This window comes from Mytilus californianus, unplaced genomic scaffold (genome assembly GCF_021869535.1).
Source record: "Mytilus californianus isolate M0D057914Y unplaced genomic scaffold, xbMytCali1.0.p SCAF_1, whole genome shotgun sequence".
In the NCBI taxonomy this organism is placed as follows: Eukaryota; Metazoa; Mollusca; class Bivalvia; order Mytilida; family Mytilidae; genus Mytilus; species Mytilus californianus.
In genome coordinates, this window is record NW_026262581.1 from 108,912,701 (window position 1) to 108,938,535 (window position 25,835).

At 31.4% G+C, this 25,835-nt stretch overlaps 2 protein-coding genes across 7 annotated transcripts in view; one reads left to right on the forward strand and one right to left on the reverse strand.

Moving 5' to 3' along the window:
- LOC127729862 (muscle M-line assembly protein unc-89-like) overlaps nt 1-1,993 on the forward strand; it is a 48,755-nt gene extending 46,762 nt beyond the window's left edge. For all 4 annotated transcript variants that reach the window (XM_052237791.1, XM_052237814.1, XM_052237805.1 and 1 more), the window contains one exon: nt 601-1,993. In XM_052237791.1, the coding sequence (XP_052093751.1) occupies nt 601-647 (47 nt within the window). In that variant the 3' untranslated portion in view covers nt 648-1,993. The remainder of the gene's footprint in view (nt 1-600) is intronic.
- Nucleotides 1,994-7,331: 5,338 nt separating this feature from the next.
- On the reverse strand, nt 7,332-25,570 carry LOC127729995 (RPII140-upstream gene protein-like). Of its 3 annotated transcripts, none has more exons than XM_052238011.1 (8): nt 25,503-25,570; nt 22,711-23,115; nt 20,607-20,772; nt 17,201-17,289; nt 14,119-14,186; nt 12,931-13,009; nt 11,623-11,724; nt 7,332-7,706 (listed from the first exon to the last, which is right to left on the reverse strand). In XM_052238011.1, the coding sequence occupies exons 2-8, from the start codon at nt 23,064-23,066 to the stop codon at nt 7,538-7,540; spliced, it is 1,029 nt and encodes a 342-aa protein (XP_052093971.1). In that variant the 5' UTR covers nt 23,067-23,115; nt 25,503-25,570; the 3' UTR covers nt 7,332-7,537. The 3 variants fall into 3 exon arrangements, with proteins under 3 accessions (XP_052093971.1, XP_052093963.1, XP_052093981.1); XM_052238003.1 differs by having other exon boundaries at nt 25,442-25,559; XM_052238021.1 differs by lacking the exons at nt 20,607-20,772; nt 22,711-23,115; nt 25,503-25,570 and adding an exon at nt 20,545-20,576.
- Between the last annotated feature and the right edge of the window lie 265 nt (nt 25,571-25,835).

A 25,835-nucleotide genomic window follows, 5' to 3' on the forward strand; every position in this document is an offset into this window, starting at 1 on the left:
ATGATTTAATTTAAAAATTAAACAAAAAAATGATGAATACTCAGGGATGATGGGCATCTCAGTAGTCCCTTTCCAGTGGAGCCAAAAGGGACTATTGGTTTGCATGCCATGCACCTGTAATACTTAAGTTTTCTTTACTCCTATTTTAGTAAAACTTCAATTTTTTACTAGATGTTTGGTACATAGTCATACCATAAGAAGTTACAGATGAAATTTCAGTATATATTTATACCAGAGGTTTTAGGAAAAATATCCACAAAATAGATTGATATGCAGCAAAGAATAACACTTGAATTTAAATCACTTATTCCTATAATGAAATGTAATGTGAATGCATCAAGAAGACCTGTATATATACAATGAGACAACATATTTTTAAATTGTTTATCTTTTAATAAATAATCAGTTTTGTATTTAAATTTTCCTTTAATTATTTTTACTAGAACAGACATAACTTTTAAATCATGACATTCACACAAAGGCAATTTTCTTATATCAAATGTTCCTGTGACAAGGACAGACTGGCATGCTAGAAAATGAAAATCAAGCTATATTTAGAATTTATAATCCTATTAATTTGTTCATTGCTTTTATTTTTAGGGCAGCATTATGAGTTGATTACAGAAGAAGAACCCATAAAAGAATGAAAACAATAGTTTTAATTGTTTGTAAATAGTAGGAAATAATAATTTAGAATTACTTCTGTGATAAATTATTACTTTGTTATACGTGTGATATAAATGTGGTGTCTGTAGTGTAATATGTTAAATGAGAACTTCCCTAAGTTTGAGCACAATATAATATAGCATATGAAAAATAGTTTTTCAAATAGTTAGAAAACAAAACGCTTTTTTCGTAACAAGAAAATTCTACATTTGTCAGATTTTACTGTAAATGATCATTACAACAAAAGGTGTGTGAGTATACAATTATTTCGAGTTTCAAAATTTTCATTTATAAAATTATTTGAAGAGAGGACAGACATGATTGTTATTGGGTTGCTTACAAAATCATTCCCATATATACAACCTTCTTGGACTAAAAATTTGTAAGAATTAGAAAACACTTCCAAAACTCAATATTCAGAAATATTTGTAAACTTTAATATGTGTTTATTGTATAAAAAGGTTTTGACATGAATGTTTTATAGTATGATGTTATTACATTTTATAGATTACACTGGTAATATTTAAGGTTGTTCTATTATGTTTAACAATTATATTAATGTCCATCCTCTATTCCCATTTGAAGGGTTTATGGTATCTAAGTCCTTTCTCAAAACTCATTTCCAGAATCATGTTCCTTTACTTTGAAATTATGATTTGAAGCAACTTATTTCATTGGCTGGCAAGAACTGTGATTTTACAATAAAACCTTATTGATAATGACCTCTAACTATCAAGAAAAAATGAATATAATAAAGAGAGTAAAATTGGTAGAATCCATTACTGTAATAATTATAGAAAAACTTTGAGTATAATAATAAGAATAGATTTGCAGGAAATCTTAAGCAGCAATTTGATAAATGTGTGGCTTATCAAAAAGTTATCAAACCAGTTAGAAAATGTTATATTTTGTTGATATGAATATTGTAACTTTTTAACAATATTTTGCTGCAAATATGCTTTTATTCTATCTCAACTTTATGATATTAAAATGATTGTAATTTTCTAACCTTTCCACTGTAGCTTTGAATTGCAATAAACCAGCATTTCACTACTTATAAAGGGAGATAACTTGTTTCAAATTATATCTTTAGAGCCTAAGATTTGTGATACTAGTTGTGAGTCTCAGGAAAGGAATATTTTCTACAGGTTACTCCTATATATCATAGATTTAACTGTATCATGTTATAGTACATGATTATATTATTCACCAGTTGTTTTGATTTTGATGGTTTAACTTCATATAATAACATGATATTAATGTACACCTGATATTCTGATGTTGATGGGTTGTTGTCTCCAATGAATGGCAATAAAAATAAATTTAGCATCTCAAAGTTAGTTTTTGTCATGCAAGTGAATTAGGTTTATAGATACAGCTTTTCTGACAACTACAACTGTACAACTGTAATCAAGTCATCAGGTTCATTGTGAAATAATGAAATGGACATCTTTAACATCACTGTCAAACTCTGTTAGACAGGAAGAAAACCTATAATTTTGAATTGAAAATATTCCACTTGCAAAAGTGCATTGAGTTTCAATTGGTATTGATCAGCTGTGTACAACAAATTTAAAGGTAAAATTATCATTGGTAAAAAATTTCAAACAGGATAATTTTTGGGTTGTGGTTGTCTGTTCTCGTGCTATTTTATAATACACTCCGTACAAATTTTGAGATAGGTAGGCCCTTCTTTGTCTGAAAAGAGCTTCATGATCATAACTCTGACAGCAACCAAACATTTAATGGCTCCTAAGAAAAAACATAAAGAATTTACTGTATGACCTTCAACAATGAGCAAGCCCCGTCAATATATAACAAGTTGTAAGTTGCACATAATATTCTCATTGAATGAATGGTACTGAAACCTTTATGCAATAAATCTATAGGAATTTCCAACAGAGGGTTTCATTTGGTGTTGATATAAACTTTGAAATCTTATTAGGTAAAACTCTCAAGGATAGTGATTGGAGCCATCACAAAGGCTCTTTCTGAGTGCAAATAAGTATTACCGGTATGTTAATGTAATGTTAGAAGTAATTGGGGTTATTCCATTAAACACAACATATACCCATGAAAGGCAGAAAACGATAGTGCCAATTTCCCCTGAATTTATTTCACACAATGGCATTTCAAAAAGGCCTTCAGTCTCTTCTTACTTTCACAGAATCAAATGTGTACTTTAATTAAAGATATATTTTTATATGCCTGTTTACGGGATGTATTATGGTATACTGTTCTCAGTCTGTCCATCTGTCTGTCCGTCCGTCATCAACATGTCGAACAGGAACTCAAAAACGTTTTAACCAATTTGCATGACACTTTGGTGAATTGTTTATATCTATTGACGTAAGCTCCCTTTCGATGTTTATAAATTTTAGATTTTAAGTTTCCGAGTTGTGGGATTTTATTCATAAAAAAGGGGGGATTTTCCAGTTTTCAGACAATAACTCAAAAGTGCTTTGAGCAGTTTTCATGAAACTTTAGTGAATGGTTTATATCTATTTAAATAACCTCCCTTTAGTTATTTTTTGACATGGAGGAGTTATGGAACTTTATTCGTTGAAAAAGCAACGGGCGTATCATGCACTCATGGCGCAGCTTTTAATTGAATATGTGACCAATGCCTAACGATGGCTCAAAACAGCAATTTGACAGATCTTGGCAAATTTTGGGGTATTTTATAAAAAAAAATGTATTGGAAGAACATCCTAAATCAAAATTATGTGGGAAGTAAAGCTATAAATTGCCTTTTGAATACAAAATTCAACATTTTACAAAAACATGTACAGTTTGCTATATTGAAATATGTAAAAATTTGGGTAATTTCTGTAAAAATATCATAATCGATTATCAGAAGGTTTTAACCATTTTCAGATTTTGACAATATGAGTGCAACACATACATGGGAAATTGGCCCTACCTCTTGTACTGATGAACACCTAATATAAGGGATGTTCAACTTTTATGTTGAATTTAATTATGATACATAATAACATTTTAACATTGAAGTTTAACCACTGCTACAAAGTGGGAAAAAAATTCATTATACCATTCAATGTTCCCTCTCTATAAAATTGAGAATGGAAATGGGGAATATGTCAAAGAGACAACAACCCGACCAAAGAGCAGACAACAGCCGAAGGCCACCAATGGGTCTTCAACGCAGCGAGAAAATCCCGCACCCAGAGGTGGTCCTCAGCTGGCCCCTAAATAAAATTGTGTACTAGTTCAGTGAAAATGGACGCCACACTAAACTCCAAAACATATAAATTAACTAAAATTAAAAAACATACAAGACTAACAAAGGCCAGAGGCTCCTGACCTAAGAAGTCAGAGTCCGATGTCAGAATAGGTAAAAAAAGAAACTATGCAAAATGACAATGATACATAAATGAACAAAGGACTACTAGCAGTTACTGACATGCCAGCTCCAGACCTCAATTAAACTGATTGAAAGATTATGTCTTCCTCATATAAAAATCAAGTACAATCCCTCCCGTTAGGGGTTAGGTATCATACCATCATAAAATATGTGAGAAGAACATAACCCGTTTCATGCCAACAACTGGTTTTAGAATAAATGTGTTTATTTCTGATGCAAAGACCCATTCAATATTAATACCAAAATATGCAATCCTTAATGACTTGACAACAGTATCGTAACTATATCCTTTCCGAATAAGTCTGTTTAAAGGTTTGGTTAGCTTTTGAGGTGAATGCCGACATTTTTGTGCTTTGTAAAGAATATTACCATAAAATATTGGATGTGAAATACCTGAACGTATAAGATGTCTATATGTACTTTACAGGGATCTTTGTCTACGCTCAATTTACTTTTTTTTACCATGATCATCAATGTCCGGTTTTCTTCTGTGTACATGACTCACCTTCTAGTAGGGTTGGATATTAATGGAAAGTTTCATTCTTGAACTCCAAGTGATTTTCAAGTTAAGGAGTGGACAGTTTTATAAATATGCAAAGGGGATGCATAGTTGAATCAACTTTCCTTCAATGCTTTCAAATGTTTGTTTTTTGTCTCGAATCCAATGAAACTCCCAGAATGAGAGACATGGGAATTACAATCCATTTATTATGAGTAACAGGATAACTATATTTGGTATATGGGTCCCTTGCAAGGTCTACTTGTCTGTCAGACAGGGTTCACCTGACCTTGACCTCTTTTCATGGATCATTGATCAAGGTTAAAAGTATGTGATTATGTCCTTTTCTCAGATACTGTGAGCAGTAGGTCAACTTTATAGTTGTATGGAAAGGCTGAAGGTGTACATGTCTGTCTGGCAGATTTCATCTGACCTTAACCTCATTTTCATGGTTTATTGGTCAATGTGATTCTTTTGTATTTGGGTCTATTATTCAAATAATATAAGCAATAGGTCAACTATAATTGGTGTACGGAATGATTGTTATGTGTGCATGTCTATCTGGCAAGTATTGTGATGGGCATCTGTCCTTGAACTCATTTTCATGTTCCTTTTCTCTGATGCCATAATTAGTGGGTCAACTATATTTTGTGAATGGAGTAATTGTAAGGTGTACATATCCATCTGGCAAGTTTCATCTGACCTTGACCTCATTTGCATGGTTCATTGGTCAATGTTATATTTTATGTGGTTTGATCTGTTTCTCAGATACTATAATCAATAAGTCTACTATATTTGGTGTACAGAATGATTGTCAGTACATGTCTGTCTGGCATTGTTCATTTGACCATGACCTCATTTTAATGGTTCATTGGTCAATGTTAAGTTCTGATGATTTTTCTCAGATACTATAAGCAGTAGGTCAACTATATTTGGTGTTTGGAATGATTGTAAGGAGTACATGTCCTGACAATGTTATTTAACCTTGACCACATTTTTATGGTCCATTGGTCAATGCTAAGGTTTTTTGCTTGATTCGTTTCTCAGATACTATAAGCATTTGATGTATAAATGATTGTATGGTGTAATTGTGGGTCTTGCAGAGTTCATCTGACCTTGACCTTATTTAATTGGTTCATTGATCAACAATGATGAATTAAGTTTTTATGGTAAGATCTGTTTCTCAGAGACCTATTAGCAATAGGTTAACTGTTTGACGTATGAGTTGATTATAAAGTGTACATGTCTGTTAGGTAGGGTTCATCTGACAGCGACTCTGACCTTGGCCTCAATTGCATTGATCTTGATATTAAATGTTAAGTTTATCTGATACTTGTAGTAAAACCTTTATCTTAAAGACTGTCAACATAAATTCAATCATGGTCAGTAAGAAAGGCTTGATACTTCAGTGTGTCCACTCTTTCTTTAGTACCTAACAAAGGTGGCAATGTCCCCATACAATCTTATTTGCCACACATAAACACAATATATGGTTTCCAGGACAATAGTTAGCCTCATTATTACCTAAAAGACATGGACATTCTTTGCAAAGCAAACATTGACTTCAGTAAAATTTTGAAAACTTCAGATCATCTACTGTGAAAGTACTTTTATATGTAGGTATCATTTTTCGTGGTTTGAGCAAAAGTTATATGTTCATGGGTTCTTAAATTCGTGGATTTGAGTTTTTTGAGAAAAAAAATCGAATGAAGAATTTGAAGCCATCTGAAATGAATACTCGTGAAAGTAATCATATGTTGTTTTATAATAATTTGTGGGACATTGCAAAACAAGGTGCTCATTTTCACTTACTTGTTTGTCTTTAATTACTGACAACATTCATCAATCTTTTGATAAAATAATTGCTTTCGGAATGAAGCTGATTCATTTATGCTTACAAATTTTTCTCGATTGAAGGAAATTGCAAAGTAAACATTTTAATTGTTGCACACTTGTAATCAGAAGTGAGGACACTAATTAATCCGAGATTGATTTTTCAACAGATTAAGGATCACCAAAGGTGTTAATTGGGCCATTAATAGTCACTTAAAGAAAACAGTTTCCTAAAAAATATAACTCATGTCTTGATTTGGACAACAGTTCTAATATTTCGTTTGGACACTTAAATTGGTGGATAGAGCCATCCACGAAAACCACGAAAATTGGTGCCCCCCAAATAAAAGTTCTTTCACAGCAGTTGTTTCTTTAGAAGATTTTAAATTTTTTTATGATTATTTATTTTCTACTTTAAAATATCACATAATTATATGTTCCAAGTAAAGTCAATAACTTTTGGTTCGATTAATATAATTTTTTTTTTTATAAATATTTGATCATGGTCCAATTGATGGAATACCTTAAAACTGTTAGTAAGAACCAAATTCTGAACCTTCTAGTCTTGTTTAGTTTCAATTTGTTGCATAGCATTCAAGAAAGAGATCCATGAATTGTCATCCAATAAAAAAAAGTATTAAAACATTTATATTAATTATACAATAGGAACCAAAGTAACAATCTTTTGTTCTGCTTTGAAATATTTTTTTTTGCCTTGTTTAGTATCAATCCTTTCAGCCATTCAAGAAAAGAAATTGTCAGAGATAATGGAAGCAGGACATCAAGCGAAGTTTAGCAACATAATCTTAAAATAGTAGTTTTTGTCCTGAGGTTACCAGAACCAACTCCAGTAAGCAGCATTTAGAGCTTTTGAGTATTGACACATTGGGTAAAAATGTAAAATACTTTACTTTGGTAATATACCGTATGGCAAAAATCAAATCAAAATAAATTTCAACTTTTTAATTTTGCACTTTATCACAGTCAAATGTTGACCAAGCCAGAAATTATTTGTCAAAGTTTTTTCATCCTAGTTATGCTTTTGACTATTATAATGTCCCAAATAAAACAGGTGTTCAACCTGGTTGTACATAACCAGCAATATGTATCTAGTTTTACTTTCATTTGGCTTCTTGTTCTGGTTTTGTTTCTTCTTATATAGAAGAAGCTTCTTGTTTTGGTTTTTTTATATCTTCTGATATAGAAGTAACTCCTTCTTTTGGTTTTGTTTCTTCTGATACAGAAGTAGCTCCTTGTTTTGGCTTTGTTTCTTCTAACACATGTATAATAGTCAATGGTTTCTTAATTTCTCCACGAATTTTCCTATAATGAAAAAAATACAGACATATATTATTGTAATCCAGCATAAGTGGTCAATGGTTCTGAAGATGATGGTCTTTTCCTCAGAATTTTTTTAAAAATTCGTAAGGGTTCCGCGGAACCCAGTGTCTCGCCTACTTTTTCTGTTAATCGCAGGCTCAACAAAAATGAGGAAGTAAATCAATAAAAATATTCCTCTTGATACTATCTTTTGATTGTAAGAAGCTTCTGTCCAAGTTTGGTAAAAATCCAGGATAGTTTATGAATCTAATAAATTTTTAATAACTTTAACTGCAGACTGAATGTAATGTTAACTGGAAGAAAACAAAATTTCCTTCTAGATACCAGTTCTGCCAACTTTTAATAATGCAAATGTGTGAGATTTGGCCAAAATTGTAAAGATCAAAGAGAAAAAACAATAGATCAAAGGAAAATGCCGCCAAATAAGCATGAGAATGTGTGAGTCTCACGCTAAATGCGTGAGACTTGGCAGCCCTGAGATACTAGCATTTGATCATAAACAAGCTTCTGTCCAAGTTTGGTACAAATCCATAATAGTATAAGAAAGTTATTCAAATTTTAAAAACTTTAACCACAGAGTGAATGTGTTGTTTCCTGGCAGAAAATCTAAGTCCATTTAAAAGTAAAATACGAAAAAAATGGATTTATTTTTTAACAAAATTTCCTTCTAGATACTAGCTTTTGATCCTAAACAAGCTTCTGTCCAAGTTTGGTTCAAACCCAGGATAGTTTAAGAAAGTTATTAAAATTTTAAAAACTTTAACCACAGAGTGAATGTGTTGTTTCCTGGCAGAAAATCTAAGTTCATTTAAAAGTAAAATAAGGAAAAAATGGATTTATTTTTTTACAAAATTTACTTCTGGATACTATCTTATGATCCTAAACAAGCTTCTGTCCAAGTTTGGTACAAACCCAGGATAGTTTAAGAAAGTTATTAAAATTTTAAAAACTTTAACCACAGAGTGAATGTAATATTTCCCGGCAGAATAACTAAGTCCATTTATAAGTAAAATACGGAAAAAACGGAATTTTATTTTTACAAAATTTACTTCTGGATACTTTCTTATGATCATAAACAAGCTTCTGTCTAAGTTTGGTAGAAATCCAGGATAGTTTAAGAAAGTTATTAAAATTTCAAAAACTTTAAACCACAGAGGGAATATTTGTGGACGCAGCCGCCGACTACGCCGACGAAAAGGGATCGCTATGTCTCGCTTTTTCGACTAAAGTCGAAGGCTCGACAAAAATGGCCATACAACTGAAGTAAATGCATGCCCAAACAATCTCGCAAAAACTATTAACCATTCAATGCATTAAAAGTTCACTAAAATATAAACTTTTCATAAACTCAATGAATAAATAGGTAGAACTGTATAATCAGACTAAAACTAATATATATGGTTACTGGGTAAGACCCTAAACTGTTTTCAATAAATTTAACAATTTATGGTATGAATGTGGGGCATGACCTCCCAACCCCCACCAAGGACAAAATATCTGGTGCAATTAAAAGATTTGGTCATAGCATTTCAGATTTAGGGGTGAGGATCTTAACAGTTTTTGATACATTCAACAATTAACAATATGAGGGGTAGGGTCAAGTCCCCAAAGCACAAAAAAATCTTTGGTATACTGTAAAGGTCATCCATTACAATTAAGAATATATATGGTTTAGGGGTGAGGATTTTACGTTTTTCAAGATATTTAACAAGTAATGTTATGCAGGGGTGGGGCATGTCACCCCAGGTAGAAATCCTATAGTGAACTTGAAGGGTCTTATTAAGGCAATTAAGTTCATATAAGGTTTAATAGTGGGGATCTGATCTATATTGAGATATTTAGCGATTAATTATATGACAGTGGGGTCATTCATGGTATGTGACACATTGTGTTGAGGTGCTGCACCCATGTGCCTAATATCAAAAGTATATGTCAAAAGGAAAATCATTATGTTCAGGACACTAAATTGTAAAACAAGAGTGCACACGCTGAAATGTCTCCCTACTATACTGACCATTGATTTTATGTTGATAGTCCTACATATAAAGTTTTACTACAAGTATCACATTAACATTTATGATCCAAGAAAATGAGGTCAAGGTCAGATAAACCAAGCCGGAAATACATGTACACCTTTAATACAATCCCTCCATACACAGAATATAGATGACCTATTGCTTATAGTATAAAAGAAACAGACCAAACCATGGAAATTCTATATTGACCAATGAACCATGAAAATGAAGTCAAGGTCATTTGAACCCTGCCAGACAGACATGGACACATTAAAATCATTCCAAATATAGTTGACCTATTGCTTAAGGTATCTAAGAAAAAAAGTTAACCCGGAAAACTGAACATTGACCAATCAACCATGAAAATGAGGTGAAGGTCAGATGATACCTGCCAGACAGACATATACACCTTACAATCATTCCATACACCAAATATAGTTGACCTATTGCTTAAAGTGTAAGAAAAACAGACCAAAACACAAAAACTTAACATAAGCAATGAACCATGAAAATGAGGTCAAGTCAAATAAAACCTGCCAGACTGACATGTACATCATTAAATATTCCCATACACCAAATATAGTTGACTTACTGCATACAGTATTAGGAAAACAGACCAAAACACAAAAACTTAACATTTAGCAATGAACCTTGAAAATGAGGTCAAGGTCAAATAAAACATGCCAGACTGACATGTACATCGTAAAATATTTCCATACACCAAATACAGTTGACCTACTGCATACAGTATTAGAAAAACGGACCAAAACACAAAAACTTAACATTGAGCAATGAACCGTGAAAATGAGGTCAAGGTCAAATAAAACTTGCCAGACTGACATGAACATCGTAAAATATTTCCACACACCAAATACAGTTGACCTATTGCTTAAAGTGTAAGAAAAACAGACCAAAACACAAAAAAATTAACATAAGCCATTAACCATGAAAATGAGGTCAAGGTCAAATAAAACCTGCCAGACTGACATGTACATCGTAAAATATTTCCATATACCAAATACAGTTGACCTATTGCATACAGTATTAAAAAAACAGACAAAAACACAAAAACTAAACTATGACCACTGAACCATGAAAATGAGGTCAAGGTCAGATGACACCTGCCAGTTGGACATGTACACCTTACTATCATTACATACACCAAATATAGTAGACCTATTGCTTATAGTATCTCAGATATGGACTTGACCACGAAAACTTAACCTTGTTCACTGATCCATGAAATGAGGTCGAGATCAATTGAAAACTGTCTGACGGGCATGAGGACCTTGCAAGGTAAGCACATACCAAATATAGTTATCCTATTACTTATAATAAGAGAGAATTTAACATTCCAAAAAATCTGAACTTTTTTTTCAAGTACTCACTGAACCATGAAAATGAGGTCAAGGACATTGGACATGTGACTGATGGAAACTTCGTAACATGAGGCATCTATATACAAAGTATGAAGCATCCAGGTCTTCCACCTTCTAAAATATAAAGCTTTTAAGAAGTTAGCTAATGCCGCCGCCGCCGCCGGATCACTATCCCTATGTCGAGCTTTCTGCAACAAAAGTCGCAGGCTCGACAACAAAATCAACTATTTTGACCTTGAGGTCAAATGTCAAGGTCACATGAAAATCATGATGATATATGACACACCTTATTAATAATGGTAATACACCTTCGTGCCAAATATCATAATTCAATGTAAAAAGATAAAAAAGTTACAAACTGGACAAGGTTGTATGACAAGAACCAGAAGAACCAAATGAAGAAAAACCAGGAGAAGAAGAAGAAACACCACACAAAGATAAAGTCTCCTTTCATCAAAGGGGAGACATAATCATAATTTACAATACTTTACATTATATACATACTTTTTATATCGCAACAATTCTCTAATTTGATCCCTATGTCTATCCTCTTGTGTTTTATTTAAACTTTTCATCAACAACACCACAGGAATACCTATACCTAACCTGAAACAATAATTCAGACACATAATAAAAAGAAGACAATGTGTCAGTTGTAAGTGAAAAGCAATTAAAAAAAGCTCCTGTTTTAGTTTGTTTTTGTTTTTAAATGTAAGATTATATTCCACATTGGATAAATATATAAGATTCATACACAGTATTTTTACCAGTGTCCATCTAATTCACATTTTGTCCCCTTTGTTAAAAGATTGTGTTCATTTTAAACTGATAAACAGATTGTTGCAGAATCATGCATATTAAATCTGCTCTTGATTGACCAATTATTACCAACTATGAATTATCGTCAGATTTTAACATGGGTAAAGTAACTGGTGTCACTAATTGAGCAATGCTTATCAGAACAGAACTTAAGTTCATCTTTTAATTCCAAAGGGGTTTATGCAACTTAGTCTGTGGCTTCAAAATAATCTACAAATTACCAGTTTGAGAAAATGATTAACTATAAAATAAGATACATGTATGTTGAACTGAAGGCTCCAGGAGAATGAAAATCGCACCTAGCAAAACTACCCCTTCATAGCTGAGTAGAAAAGTAAAGTATTTTAAGTACATGTAGTAACAACACTACTCTAATTCCTTTTTGGTTATCTTAAGCTGTGTTTGACTTTTAATCTGGACAAAAGCTACAACACTTAGAAAGTAGCTTCAAAAGAACATTTCTGCATTACTTCATTTTATTTAATTTTTTCTTGAAAAGAAACCCTACCGGTAATCTTATTTTCAACAGGGTTTCAAAGTAAACTTGCAGACATTTTACTTTCAGATTAGCACCAAAGTTACAACACTTGTTATATACCTTAAAAAACATTTCTATCAATTTTAAAAATTTCAATTGAAACCATTTTTAAAAAAAAATCCAGCCAATCAATAAAAAGACAAGCGGTCATTATTTTTAAGGAATCAGCACCATACAACCAAAGATATGACCTTGTACAATAGTCATTTCAAATTTGGTTTCAATCAGTTTTTCTAAAGAAGAAAAAAAAAAAAATTGAAATGTAAATTGACGATTGATGCGGGACCCTGGCAATGGTAAGTGTAGATATTCCGACAACTTCTTCAATAATTATACTCAATTTAAAAATGCAATGCAACAAAAATATTGCCCTGTTCAACAAAATTTTGCATTGTTTTCTTATTGCAATTTAACATATATTGGTCTAGAGGTAAAAAAAAAGGTAATTTTCTTACCCAATGACACTTCCTATAAGAAATCCTCCAAACATTCCTTCAGGACCATGCATAAATCTACTGAGACTGCATCCCACACCTGCAATTAAAATTTCAATTGTCAGAAAATCATGTCATATCAAATTACAGCTAACTTCGTAATTATTAGGATAGACATTTTTCATACAGATATAAATTTACCTGTACCAATGCAATGCCATACATGTTTCCCCATACAGATGTTTATCTACCTGTACCAATAATATAAATGTTTTCCTAAACAGATGTATTTGACATTCAAGTGTTTACATACAGATGTTTATTTACTTGTACCAATGATAAATAATAAAATCATACTTGTTTGACCTATAGATGAATGAATGGACAGACAAGTTGATTGAAATATAGCTACCACTTCTAGAGTGGGGGTAAAAAAAGCAGATGTTTATTTACTTGTACCAATGACATATCCCATTAGAGATTTATATTTTCCTGTATGAATGATATATTCCTGTATATTAATGAAACAATATTTCCATACATATCTAACCCTAACCCTAACCCTAACCCTTATTTATATTTACCTGTACCAATGACATATTCCCATACAGATATGTATTTACCTGCACCAATGACATTTCCCATACAAATCTATATTTACCTGTACCAATGACATATTCCCATACAGATATAAACTTACCTGCACCAATGACATTTTCCCATACAAATTCATATTTACCTGTACCAATGACATATTCCCATAGATTTATGACATATTCCTGTACAGATTTATATTTACCTGTACCAATGACATATCCCATTAGAGATTTTTATTTTCCTATATGGATGACATATTCCCATACAGATTTATATTTACCTGTACCAATGACATATCCCATGAGAGATTTATATTTTCTAGTATGAATGATATATTCCCATATATTAATGAAATATTCCCATACATATTTTTATTTACCTGTACCAATGATGTATTCCCATACAGATTTATATTAACCTGTTTTAATGAAATATTCCCATACAGATATATATTTACCTGTACCAATGACATATTCCCATACAGATTTCTATTCAACTGTATCAATGACATATTCCCATGCAGATTTACATTCCCTGTACCAATGACAAATTCCTGTACAGATTTATATTTACCTGTACCAATGACAGATTCCCATACAGATTGATATTTACCTGTACCAATGACATATTCCCATACAGATGTTTTATTTCTATAAACTGCCATACTTTGTGACACTGCTCTGAAAAAAAAACAAGAGTTCATTTATAATTTTGACTTTGCAGAACAAACAACTTCTAAAAATATGAATACAAAGGTAAATATGCTATATATTCTTACTGGAGATGAAATGAGATGATAAAAGCCGTAAATTTTCTCCTTTACAACATTTATATACGTTTCGGAAATAAAGTTAATCGACAGGGTGTAGGTATTCCTATGGGCACCAATTGTGCCCCTTTAATAGCAGACTTGTTTCTGTACTGGTATGAATCACAGTTCATGGCCAAACTCAGTAAAGACCCGTCTAAATTCCATTTAATTGATAAATTCAACAACACTAAGTGTTATCTTGATAATATTTTTTTTAAATAATTAAGAATTCTTTAAATATACTGCCAAAATTTACCCAAAGAAACTTACTTTAAATAAATCATATATTAATAGCAATAACTGTCCTTTCCTAGATTTAGATATTTCAGTTTTAAACCAGAAACTCTACATAAAAAATTTACTACAAAAGGGACGATTTTTGCCCCCCTATTGTTAATTTTCCTTTTTTGGAAGGTGATGGATGTTCCTTTGGCACCGTCTTACCATTTTTATAAATCCCAACTCATTTGCTATGCCTGTGTTTGTAGTTAATGTTTTGGATTTCAATGAGCGTAATCTATGTTTTTCTGGTAAATTATTAAGTCAGGGATTTCTTTACCACAAATTACTTAAAAATAGTACATTCTAATTTTTACAGTGATTTTGTCTACCGAGCCAGGAAATTTAGATACAATCCAGGTAAACTTATCAATCCTTTAAATAAAGTTATTCTAAAAGGTTACTAATTCAACACTGTAATTAGATCTTTGAATATTGTTTTTTATTGGTATAAATATTGATTTTGTTATCAGTAAATTAAAACCATACTAAATATTATTGTAATACACATATTCATTTTCAGGGTACTACAATCTGTAGATACATATATTTTGGCATTGCACAAGGTCATATTTTTCTCAGACTGTTAATGACGTCTTTACACTAAATCCATTGGATGTGAACTGATTGATATTTTAGTCTAAGATACATGAATATTGTTATTAGTTGTTATTGGCTTTGAACTAGCTGTCAGTAATTGCGAGTACTCTCAGATCTGTACTTGGTGTCTTATTTGTTGTTAGGGATGTATAAATACTGTAAATTCAGAAATTATTGCATGCATTTATTATTGCGATTTTGTCATTTTAGACTAAACTGCGATTTTAATTTTTGCGATATTGAGAAAAATCCTATTCAATTCATATAAAAACTTTCAAAATGCGAGTTTAAATTATTGCAATTATAACCCTGTCGCATTTTTCGCAATAATAAAAACATCGCAATAATTTCTGAATTTACAGTACCTTGCCACATCGGGTCTGTGTTTTTGTTAGATGTTTTTCTGCTTTGTATCAATCTGATGAGTTAAGTCCTTTTCAATTGATTTTTATAGTTTGTTCTTATGTTGTCCTTTAACACCATTGTCCCAGGTTAGGGGGATGGTTGAGCGCTCACAAACATGTTTAACCTGCCACATTCTGTGTCTGTCCCAAGTAAGGAACCTGTAGTTCAGTGGTTATCGTTGGTTCAAGTCTGTTATGTTTGTTTTGTTATAATTTAGGATGTTGAATTATTTCATATTTTTCATGTTGGGTCCTTTTACAGCCAACTATACAGTATGGGTTTTTCTCATTGTTGAAGGCTATACAGTTGCCTACAATTGCTTACATCAATTTCATTTGAACTTTGGTGGATAGTTGTCTCATTGGTAGTCATACCACATCTCCTTATTTTTATACAGTAGACTTAATGATTAAAAAACTTAATGTTAAAATTCCACATTTTAATTTAATAAAGTTTCTTACCAGAAAAATTATGTGTAACCCTACAAATACATGTTTAACTTCAATGAATTCAGCATGTAAAAACTTTTTGTCAAAAAGACTACTGGAAAAAACAGATATTAAAGAGTCGGTTATGTAAAAGTCAAAAGAAAGAGAATGAAAATCTCTAGACAACAGGTTCTTGGGTTATGAAAAGCACTATGTGACATCTAACATGTACACAGCTAAACTAGTTGTGAACACCCGATCACTCTTAAATCAGAGAGAGTAGCAAATCCATAGAACTTTACTCATAAGAAACAGTTATATAACCACATCTTATTATTTTTATATAGATGCAATCTATAGATAAAGTGTTATCATTCTATGTCAGATAGTTACACAGAACATAACTCTGGTGTAATAATTATGTCAATAAAGGACGGTTAAATATTTTTCTCAGTTATACATTTTCTGTAGGAGGAAGCTTTATATTTTGGTCCTTAATGAAATCATAGTAGTCTTTAGCTTGTTTCTGTGATTTACACTTAAGACATAGAATTGAACCCAAGTCACTGAAACAGTACTTTTTGTGTGGTCCAACCTCTCACCAGAGGCCATCATAGTTAAGGGTTTATTTTTTCTTTTCTGCAAAAGTGGCATTATTGGAAGAGAACATAACCTAGTTTTTAATACTTACAATACACTGCCTGCTAGAAATAAACACCTTACAGCCCAAGCTCCACCAAATAATACTTACAATACACTACCTGCTAGAAATCCACACCTTGCAGCCCAAGCTCCAACAAATAATACTTACAATACACTGCCTGCTAGAAATCCACACCTTGCAGCCCAAGCTCCAACAAATAATACTTACAATACACTGCCTGCTAGAAATAAACACCTTACAGCCCAAGCTCCACAAAATCATACTTACAATACACTACCTGCTAGAAATCCACACCTTGCAGCCCAAGCTCCAACAAATAATACTTACAACACACTGCCTGCTAGAAATCCACACCTTGCAGCCCAAGCTCCAACAAATAATACTTACAATACAATGCCTGCTAGAAATCCACACCTTGCAGCCCAGGCTCCAACAAATAATACTTACAATACACTGCCTGCTAGAAAACCACAACTTGCAGCCCAAGCTCCAACAAATAATACTTACAATACACTTCCTGCTAGAAATCCACACCTTGCAGCCCAAGCTCCACCAAATAATACTGATCTTGTAATTACTGTGTCTCTCATTTGCCTCTACAAATAAATGTAAGCAACAATAGCTGGTTCAAAAATATATTCAAGATATGATTGGTAATTTCCTGTCCTTATACAATATAAAAATAAAGTTATGGAAAAGAAGTTCCTTTATAAACTTTCAATGGGAATAAATATTCTGGAATATGATATCAACTGGAAGAAATATTACAGTATTTGTACAGAATAAGGCATACAAAATATTTGTTCCAACAGGAACAGATGATAGCATTATTTTTACAACGTTCATAGAGGAACTCCTGTTAGTAGGAACAAACATACCTTGCAATTGAAAACACAATTTGCTTAAAATAATCTGGAAAGCACATATTCAACCAATCAAAACGAATAAGTGTAGGTTTGTAAAATTATAATCAATTTTCATTCTTGTAAAAATATTACTTACCACATTTTGTCTTTTCATGAAGAAAGTATTTCATAATGTTTTTGTTTAACAAGATCTTAACTAAAGGCTTTGTTTTAAGTATTCAAGAAACCATGACACTAGAATATAAAACAACATGCTTTTTTTTTTTGCTAAATAATCAACAGGCTTTACAGCATCCTAACAGCAACCTACAGCTTTCTTATCAACCTTATAAATTATAAACACAAGTTGATACACCAACATGACATGTCTGTTGGATGGAACTGAGGTCAAGAACATGTGTCAACTGGATTGATTGATTGATAGTTTCTTGCTTAATGTCCAGTAGCAAATATTTCAAGCATATTCAGGTATTTGTGACACATGTAATATCTTTATATGGGTATAGTTATTGCTCTTTACCTATACTTACATGCACTACTCAAAGGTTAATAAATTATAAAAATGTTTGCCTTTCAAATGATATACAGTTATACTAACAAAATCTTATCCAAAACCCTTTAGCTACAAACTTGAGAGTAATAATAAGGTCAAAAGTCCTGCACAATTACAAAGTTTTAACCTGGCCAAAGAAGCAAGGTATGTTGTCATCGTAAGCTTCCACCTACATTTTTTAATGTACTTCCTCACAATTTTAACCATAAACTATCTCCGTATGGAAATTAATGGTAATAATACCAAAAGGGAAATATTATCTTTACTACATTTCTTCAGCTACTTTTGCTATATCTTTATATGATCAAAAGAAAGCAAACATTTGATTAATTCTCATGGAAAAACCTTCAATATTTAACTCCTTCAGATTGACACGTTGGTGAAAACTGAAAATATTCAATGTAAGACTGTTAGTCATAAAACATGTTCCATTTGTCAGGGGTGTAGCCAGACATTAAATGAACTGTAGGCACAAATTACGGCAGGGGGTCTGAGGGTCCACTTAAGGCCCTCAGCGGGTCCAGGGCAGAGTCCTTTGAAGGGGACTTCAGGGGGGTTCAACCCCCGACGAAAATGATTTTCAACATTATTAGATGCAAAATTTTTGAATGACTGTCCAAAAATGATTTTCAACATTTACATAATATGCAAATTAGGACAATGTAAAACATAAAACTATCCTTTAAAATGTAAAACTAATAAAGTACTAAACTTTCAGAGTAAGCAATGATAATGACCAAATTTCTCAAAGCATTTTTAAACAAAATCAAGGCGTCTGTTTTTTTCTCACAGAAAATTTGTCAATAATGTCTGGGATGTTTACGCTTATTGATCTGTGAATGTGCAAAATTGATAAGTTAGATAGCCTTTCATCTCCCATGGTAGCTCTTAAATAGCTTTTGATATGGCACATTGCGATGAATGAGCAGTCACTAGATGCCGAAATGAGAAGGGATTGTAAGCAGAACTGTCAGAATGGAATAAATGTTCAGATATAAATCCTTTTTCTTTGCATTTAGTGTCTCTAATAGTTTCCGTCTTCGCTGACAGTCTACTATGTTCCAACATAGACCTACAGTTAAGTTTTAAATCCTGTTTAACATTGTTATATATCCATTCCGTGCTAATTGAGGTTAATTTATAAATACTACAACAAATTGTATATATTGACAACCCTACATTAAAAATTCAAGCATGTAAATATTATTCTAATTGGACTAGGCACAGACCATTCATTTTCTTTCTTTATTTTTTTACTGGGGGGGAAGGGGGGATGTTTTCTTTTTTTAATATATTATTCTTGAAGAAAAAAATCTGTTCAATAAGGAAAGTGAAAAAGAATTTTTTGTCCCAAGAAAAATATCATGCTCAAATACAAAATTTTTTGTTTATTCATACTTCCAAATTAAACACAATTTACAAAATTATATATTTTCTGATTATATGTACCTACCTGCTTGGGAATTTGTATAAATGAGGGTCCTTCCCATTGTAGATAACAGTTTTTTTAATTGTTTCATCCACATCAGATAATTTTGCAATGTCAGGGTATGGAGGTTCATATTTGTTGATTAGAGTGAAATCTGAACTAGAGCTAGAAGGCAGGCTTGAAATTGGACTTAGCTGTCCCTATATCACTTAAGTCAGTCTGACTCTCATCTATTTCAATTGTTTCGTCCTTATCATCACTTTCTCATATTTGTTTTGATACGGTTTGACTTTCTAAAGATTTACTTTGTCTTACTTTTTTTAAACATTTCATCCAAAGTTCAATTTTATAGTTTATGTTTTACTTTATGCTCTGACATTTTCCACAACTCAATTGTCTATAAGTTAAAATACTGTTACTGACTGTACATTCAATATATTATTACTCTTTCAAACTCCCTTCAATCATCAATGATGATAGACTAGATATATAATAGACAGTGTACATTTGACTGGATGATTAAAGAGTTTTGACGACTTCACATGCATCTTAAAAGGGGTGGGTAAAGAATTTAAAAGTTAGATGATTGAGGCCATACATGTAATGATCAAGTTCATGAAAAGAAAAAAAAACTCAGAAATGACACAAATTGTGTTGTCATTATTTTCAAAAACATTTTTTTTTTAAATAATGAGTACATTGTAGGCACATGCCTATAGTGCCTAACGGCAGCTACATCCCTGTTTGTGTAGATGACTGATTTTTAAAAAATTGAACAAGAAAACACTGATAACAAACCCAGAAAACTGAAAACTGTTGAAATTTTCTACCCTCTACATTACTTTCCCTGCCCCTCCTCCTTGACAATGACTTCATCAGATTTACAAATCATTTAATGGCTCATTAGTATAATTTAGATTCTCTTACAAAAAAATACTTACTCCTGCTTGGAAGCCAGAAAAATGTACTTACTCCTGCTTGGAAGCCAGAAAAATGTACTTACTCCTGCTTGGAAGCCAGAAAAATGTACTTACTACTGCTTGGAAGCCAGAAAAATGTACTTACTCCTGCTTGGAAGCCAGAAAAGTATACAGCACTCTTGCTTTTCCTTATGAATTCCCTCTTCTCATTCATAAGTTTTAATAAAAACATTCCAAGGTATGCTATTGCGGTCATTTTTACTGTATTATCCCAAATAAATACCACTTCATCTGATCTTTCATTCAACTCACTGGAAAAAAAATATGTTAAAGAAAAATATTACGTACAGCAGAGTTCATAGCTTTGTTAATATAATACTAAATGCAGCATATCAGATCATTCAATTCATAATCAAGTGAACTAAGAATCCTCAAGCTCTAAGAATATATTTATACATGTATGACAATTATTTTAGAAATGCACAAATGAAAATCATATTAGCCACTATTTTAAACGATAGTCTCTGTATTCATGGTATTGTATGTTGTCTGGTGTATTATCAGCAAAAATAGTGTGATGTATTTATTTTTGTTTTGAGGGGGATTCAAGACTGACTTATGGTAATTTTTATTAACTTCTGAGCAGTTTTCAATGAGGTGTATTTAATTGGTTGGAGAAAATAGTGTACATAAAGCACTAAGAAACCAGTGACCTATAAAGGTACATGTATATCTTATATATCTATTGATCAGGTATACCATGCAATGAATAGAACAAGATTTAAACCTCTGATTTTGTAATGCTTATGCAAGGACAGTGAAGGTACAAAACAAGAGTTAAGTCCTTCTATGTTAAAGTGATGAAACTATTAAAATTTTGTGAGGTTCAAAACAAGACTAAACAAGACTACTTGGAACTATAATATATTTATGTTCAGTGAACTGTACAATCTGTGCTAAAACCTAATTTGGCATACATTTCAAATAGTTCACATCATGATGAATATATATTTTCCTGGTATACAGTTGTACAATGCAAGTTGATGTGAAAAGATAATGCCAACTTCTAATATACCCGTAAGAGGGATATAAAAACCTACTCAGAGTTATGCGAGATAAAAATTGAAGCTCAAACTCACAAATTTTTTGGACACAATTTCCTTCTCCTTTATATTCAATTTTAATTCTTTAAAATTTACAAAAAATTCTAATCAGACATTTTGTCAGAGAATCTCTTAAACCAAAATTAAAACAAAGGACTTTGGAGTCAGTATCACTCATTTAGAATCTGCCAGCCCCTACTTGTTGGTATGCTAAAAATAGTAACTCTCCAAACCTATGCGTATAAATTTAAAAGATTGGACCATAATTTAGCAAAAAATTGTTTAGTCTTTCAGTTAATTTTTAGACATGCATACTGCAGTAAAGTAAGCACTGTTCATTCATTTCCCTTGCAGTCAGGGAAAATCGATTCAGTCAACGTTTAATGTTGTATTGTCTAAAAACAACTGAACAGTACCCTACTGCCTGCAAAAAAGTTGTTCAAATCTTGTAAATCAATTAAAGAGAGAAAAATCAAAGTAATAAACAAAAACTGAAGGAAATGCATGAACTACAAGAGGAGAAAGACCGGGTGCGTCGACAGGGTAAGCGTCTCCTGCTATACATGCATCACCCATCATGCAAATTAAACTCAGTTAAAATGTCACAATTGGTTAAATTACAAATTAGACGATTATGCTGGTGTCTAAATTAAAGATCTCTGATGGCTAAAACATTTCGCTAGTGAGTTGAGACACTGACACATCATATATTCTCATTTATATATGTTATAAACTACTTATATATATAACTAATCTCTAAAAAATACTGAACAATTTTACTTCAGAATACAGATTGTGTTAAGATCAAAATATTTAAAACAAAAAATTATTTACTAGAGAGTATAATATATATATCTATTGGTACAATTTTCTAACTTAAAATGAAGAAGAAAATTGCACTCAAATGTTGACCTTTTACAAGGGGATGGAATTTAGTCTTTATCCTATTACCCTTAAATTTTTCTTAAACCTGATAAATATTCCATAATCTACCTTACCAATAATGTAAGATACCTTGTATGTTTATCTCAAAACAAAAATATTCCATTAAAAGAAAGCATAAAGATATAAATACATGTACATGTTACGATGATGTATCATACATTATAAATCCATGTCACCCCTAAACAAGACTCAAATACTCACTTTTTTCTAAACATCCTTCGAAGTCGATCTTTTCCAGTTTCTTCAGATATAAAGTTATCAATTTCACTGTCAGTAACTTCATATTGACTAGCAATTTTTTTCACTTCCTCAATCTGACTTTTTGTTAAGTTAGCATGAACAACTGGGATCAACTGAAATGTTTGCACTTTTCTTAATGCCTCATATAATCCTTCAAATATATTTCCTTTCTTATTTTGTTTTTTTAATATTTTAGACAGCATTTCTTTATCTGGTGTAAATTTTGGTACATGAAATAAATGCTTTGTTTGTTTGTAAATCAAGTGCTGACTGGTAAAATTAGGATTTACTTCCATCTTAACTTTATTACATAACATTTTGATTTCCTTTTAGCTGAAATCTGATACAGGAAGGTCTTTTCAAAACCTGAAAGTATATTCACAAACTTTTATATATAGCATCTTTTTAAAGACAGTGTATTCAAGTTTGTAAATATAAAAACTTTATCTATTCCATGAACTATTTTATCAAATCAAATCAAATATTTTATTTATCCATGTACTTTGTAATTATAGAATAACTAACCTTAGAATTGAAACATAGAATAATATTCAACGAATGACCAAACAAAACATCTAGTTATGAATGTGCATAGAACATGAGTTAATTATCAGTGTTGTATAGTCAGGAGGTGAGTGTTTTTATTTTACTAGAAATCATGGCATTTTATTGCAACACATGTAATAATTTAATATTTTAATACCAGGGATCACAATGAAAAAAAGAGAAGGAACATAGAGCAGCTTATTAGGCTATGTGCATTGCATATTCAACAAAATTTACAGAAATGCTACCATTCATACTGATCCCAGTATTCATATGATTAATCATCTAAATATCCGTTTTTAATTGATTTCCTTGATTTTAAATTGCTATGCATATTTATACCCTCATCCAATTGAAATACCTGGGAAAAAATATATTCGCAATTTTGTTTTGAAATATTGACAATGATTGAGGTTAAAATGTATAGTTAATAATGATGACAAAGTTGTCTTGGACTCTAATTACCATAAAAAATCCTCTGCTCTTATTGTAATTAAACCAGTTAAGGATGTAAAATTTACTTATTCATGAAAAGGATTAAAATATCAGTCATTTTACCTTTCGAAAATGAAATAAAACTAATTCAACTAGTTTAAAGATCTATACGAAAATATATTCCACTCTTTGAATGTGTGACATTTCTAGTAAAACATGTTAAATTACTCAGATATCAAATCTACTGCAATTTGATGGATAGTTTAAGTTACTCATAAAGTGAACTACAATGTATGTATTCGTCCTTGGTCAATACTCTTTATGTATGAGACCTGTTCTGTTAAATTTGTATAACCAAAAAGGTTAATCTGAAGCATCTGCTTTAGTGACATGATGGCTAATGTCATTATAAATGACATACTTTGCATGAAACCTCGACATTGGTGAAAAGTATACTTCCTGTCTTTTGGAAAAAATTTTCAATACATGAAATCAAACAAAACTTCATATACATGTAGAATTATAGATGAAGCATATCCAACTCATGAGTAAATCCAACAGTACATGCTTCAAATTAGCTCACTATTTGACTTTGTGAAAAATGGGAGTGGGTCACCTTCTACTACATTTTTTTTTTAAAGTTTAGTATTATCAGTATTTATAAAAAACATTAATAAAGTGGAGCAGAAAATATATTTATCCTGATTTAACTCACTTAATTCAGTTTAAAAACATTAGAAGTTTGGTGATTCTACCAACAAACACAATAACTACATGTAAGTCTTTATGGTATGTATCCATGCTCTATACATATTGTTCAAGGAGGACTAAAAATAAAATTCTCAGTCTTGTTCTGAGATGAGCATGAAATATATTTCGTTGATTCAATCAACTTGTGGGGTATACGTCAAAGAGACAGACAGCAGATGGGTTGATTTACTGATTCATTTTATTATTTCTTCAAATTCCTAATGGTGTAAAAAGAAGAAATAAGCTCCAGTTATTCAAAGATTTTATGTATCTGCATTATGTAAATAATCAAGGCAAAAAAAAGTTGTGTTAATAAACATAATATTTCTAACATTTGTATCATATTATATTGATTAATGAAAAAATATTAAATACACTCAATATGAAATGTCAGGGGAAGTAATCCATGCTACAATTATTACTTTATGTCCACTATGTTTCATTATCAGCATGATCAGTGATCAGGTATTTATTGGTTGTTATTTCATTAAAGTATACACTAAAGTCAATTAATCTTGTTCATCTGTTACTGTGATGTGATTGATATTTTTCCTTTTTAGTAATTTACTAATGAAAAATTTCACATGAAATCTTGAAACTCAGGTGAAAAGTGTACTTCCTGTCTTTGGAATTTTTTTTATCAAATACCTCAAATTTTGTAGAGTAAATCCAGCCGGTGTGTCATTTTTCTCTTAATAAAAAGGGCGTTAGGTTCAGTTTCTTGTACAATAATACTTAAATTTCTGTACATCTACTAACAAAAACATTCTAAGAATCAAAACTAACATATGTATCCTAGTTTAACTCTAAAATTATAGGGTCTATAATTAATAACATTATCATACAAATTTATAATTTTTTCAAACCATAGGCATAGGCTAGCCATAGGTCAGGCCGATGGATGCTTCACACTAGTCGTCAGCACTGTAATTCAATATGGGGTAAAATATTCACGACTTACTCTTAAATATGAATCTTTAATGCTATTTTGTGTTAAAATATAGCTGTATAATAATATTTACATCGCAAACGCTGTTGCATGCAAGGCTCAATCAAGCCCAATACTTTTTTCTTCAATGTCAAAAAGTATTTTTGTTAAAATTGAAAATATCGTTATCTTTTAAGCAAACATACGACTAAGACTTTTTTTGTACATTGTCTGATTGTTCTTTGGAAGAATCATACCAGCATGACTTATAACCAATTTATAAGTTATCTGATAATATACCACAACGAATATTATTTACGACTATTTGGTTCAAGTATATCAATTAATGCGTCAAATTTAAAAGAGACAGTCACACACACACACACATGAATAATGTTAATTTTAGAGTTCACAGTTTAATATATAT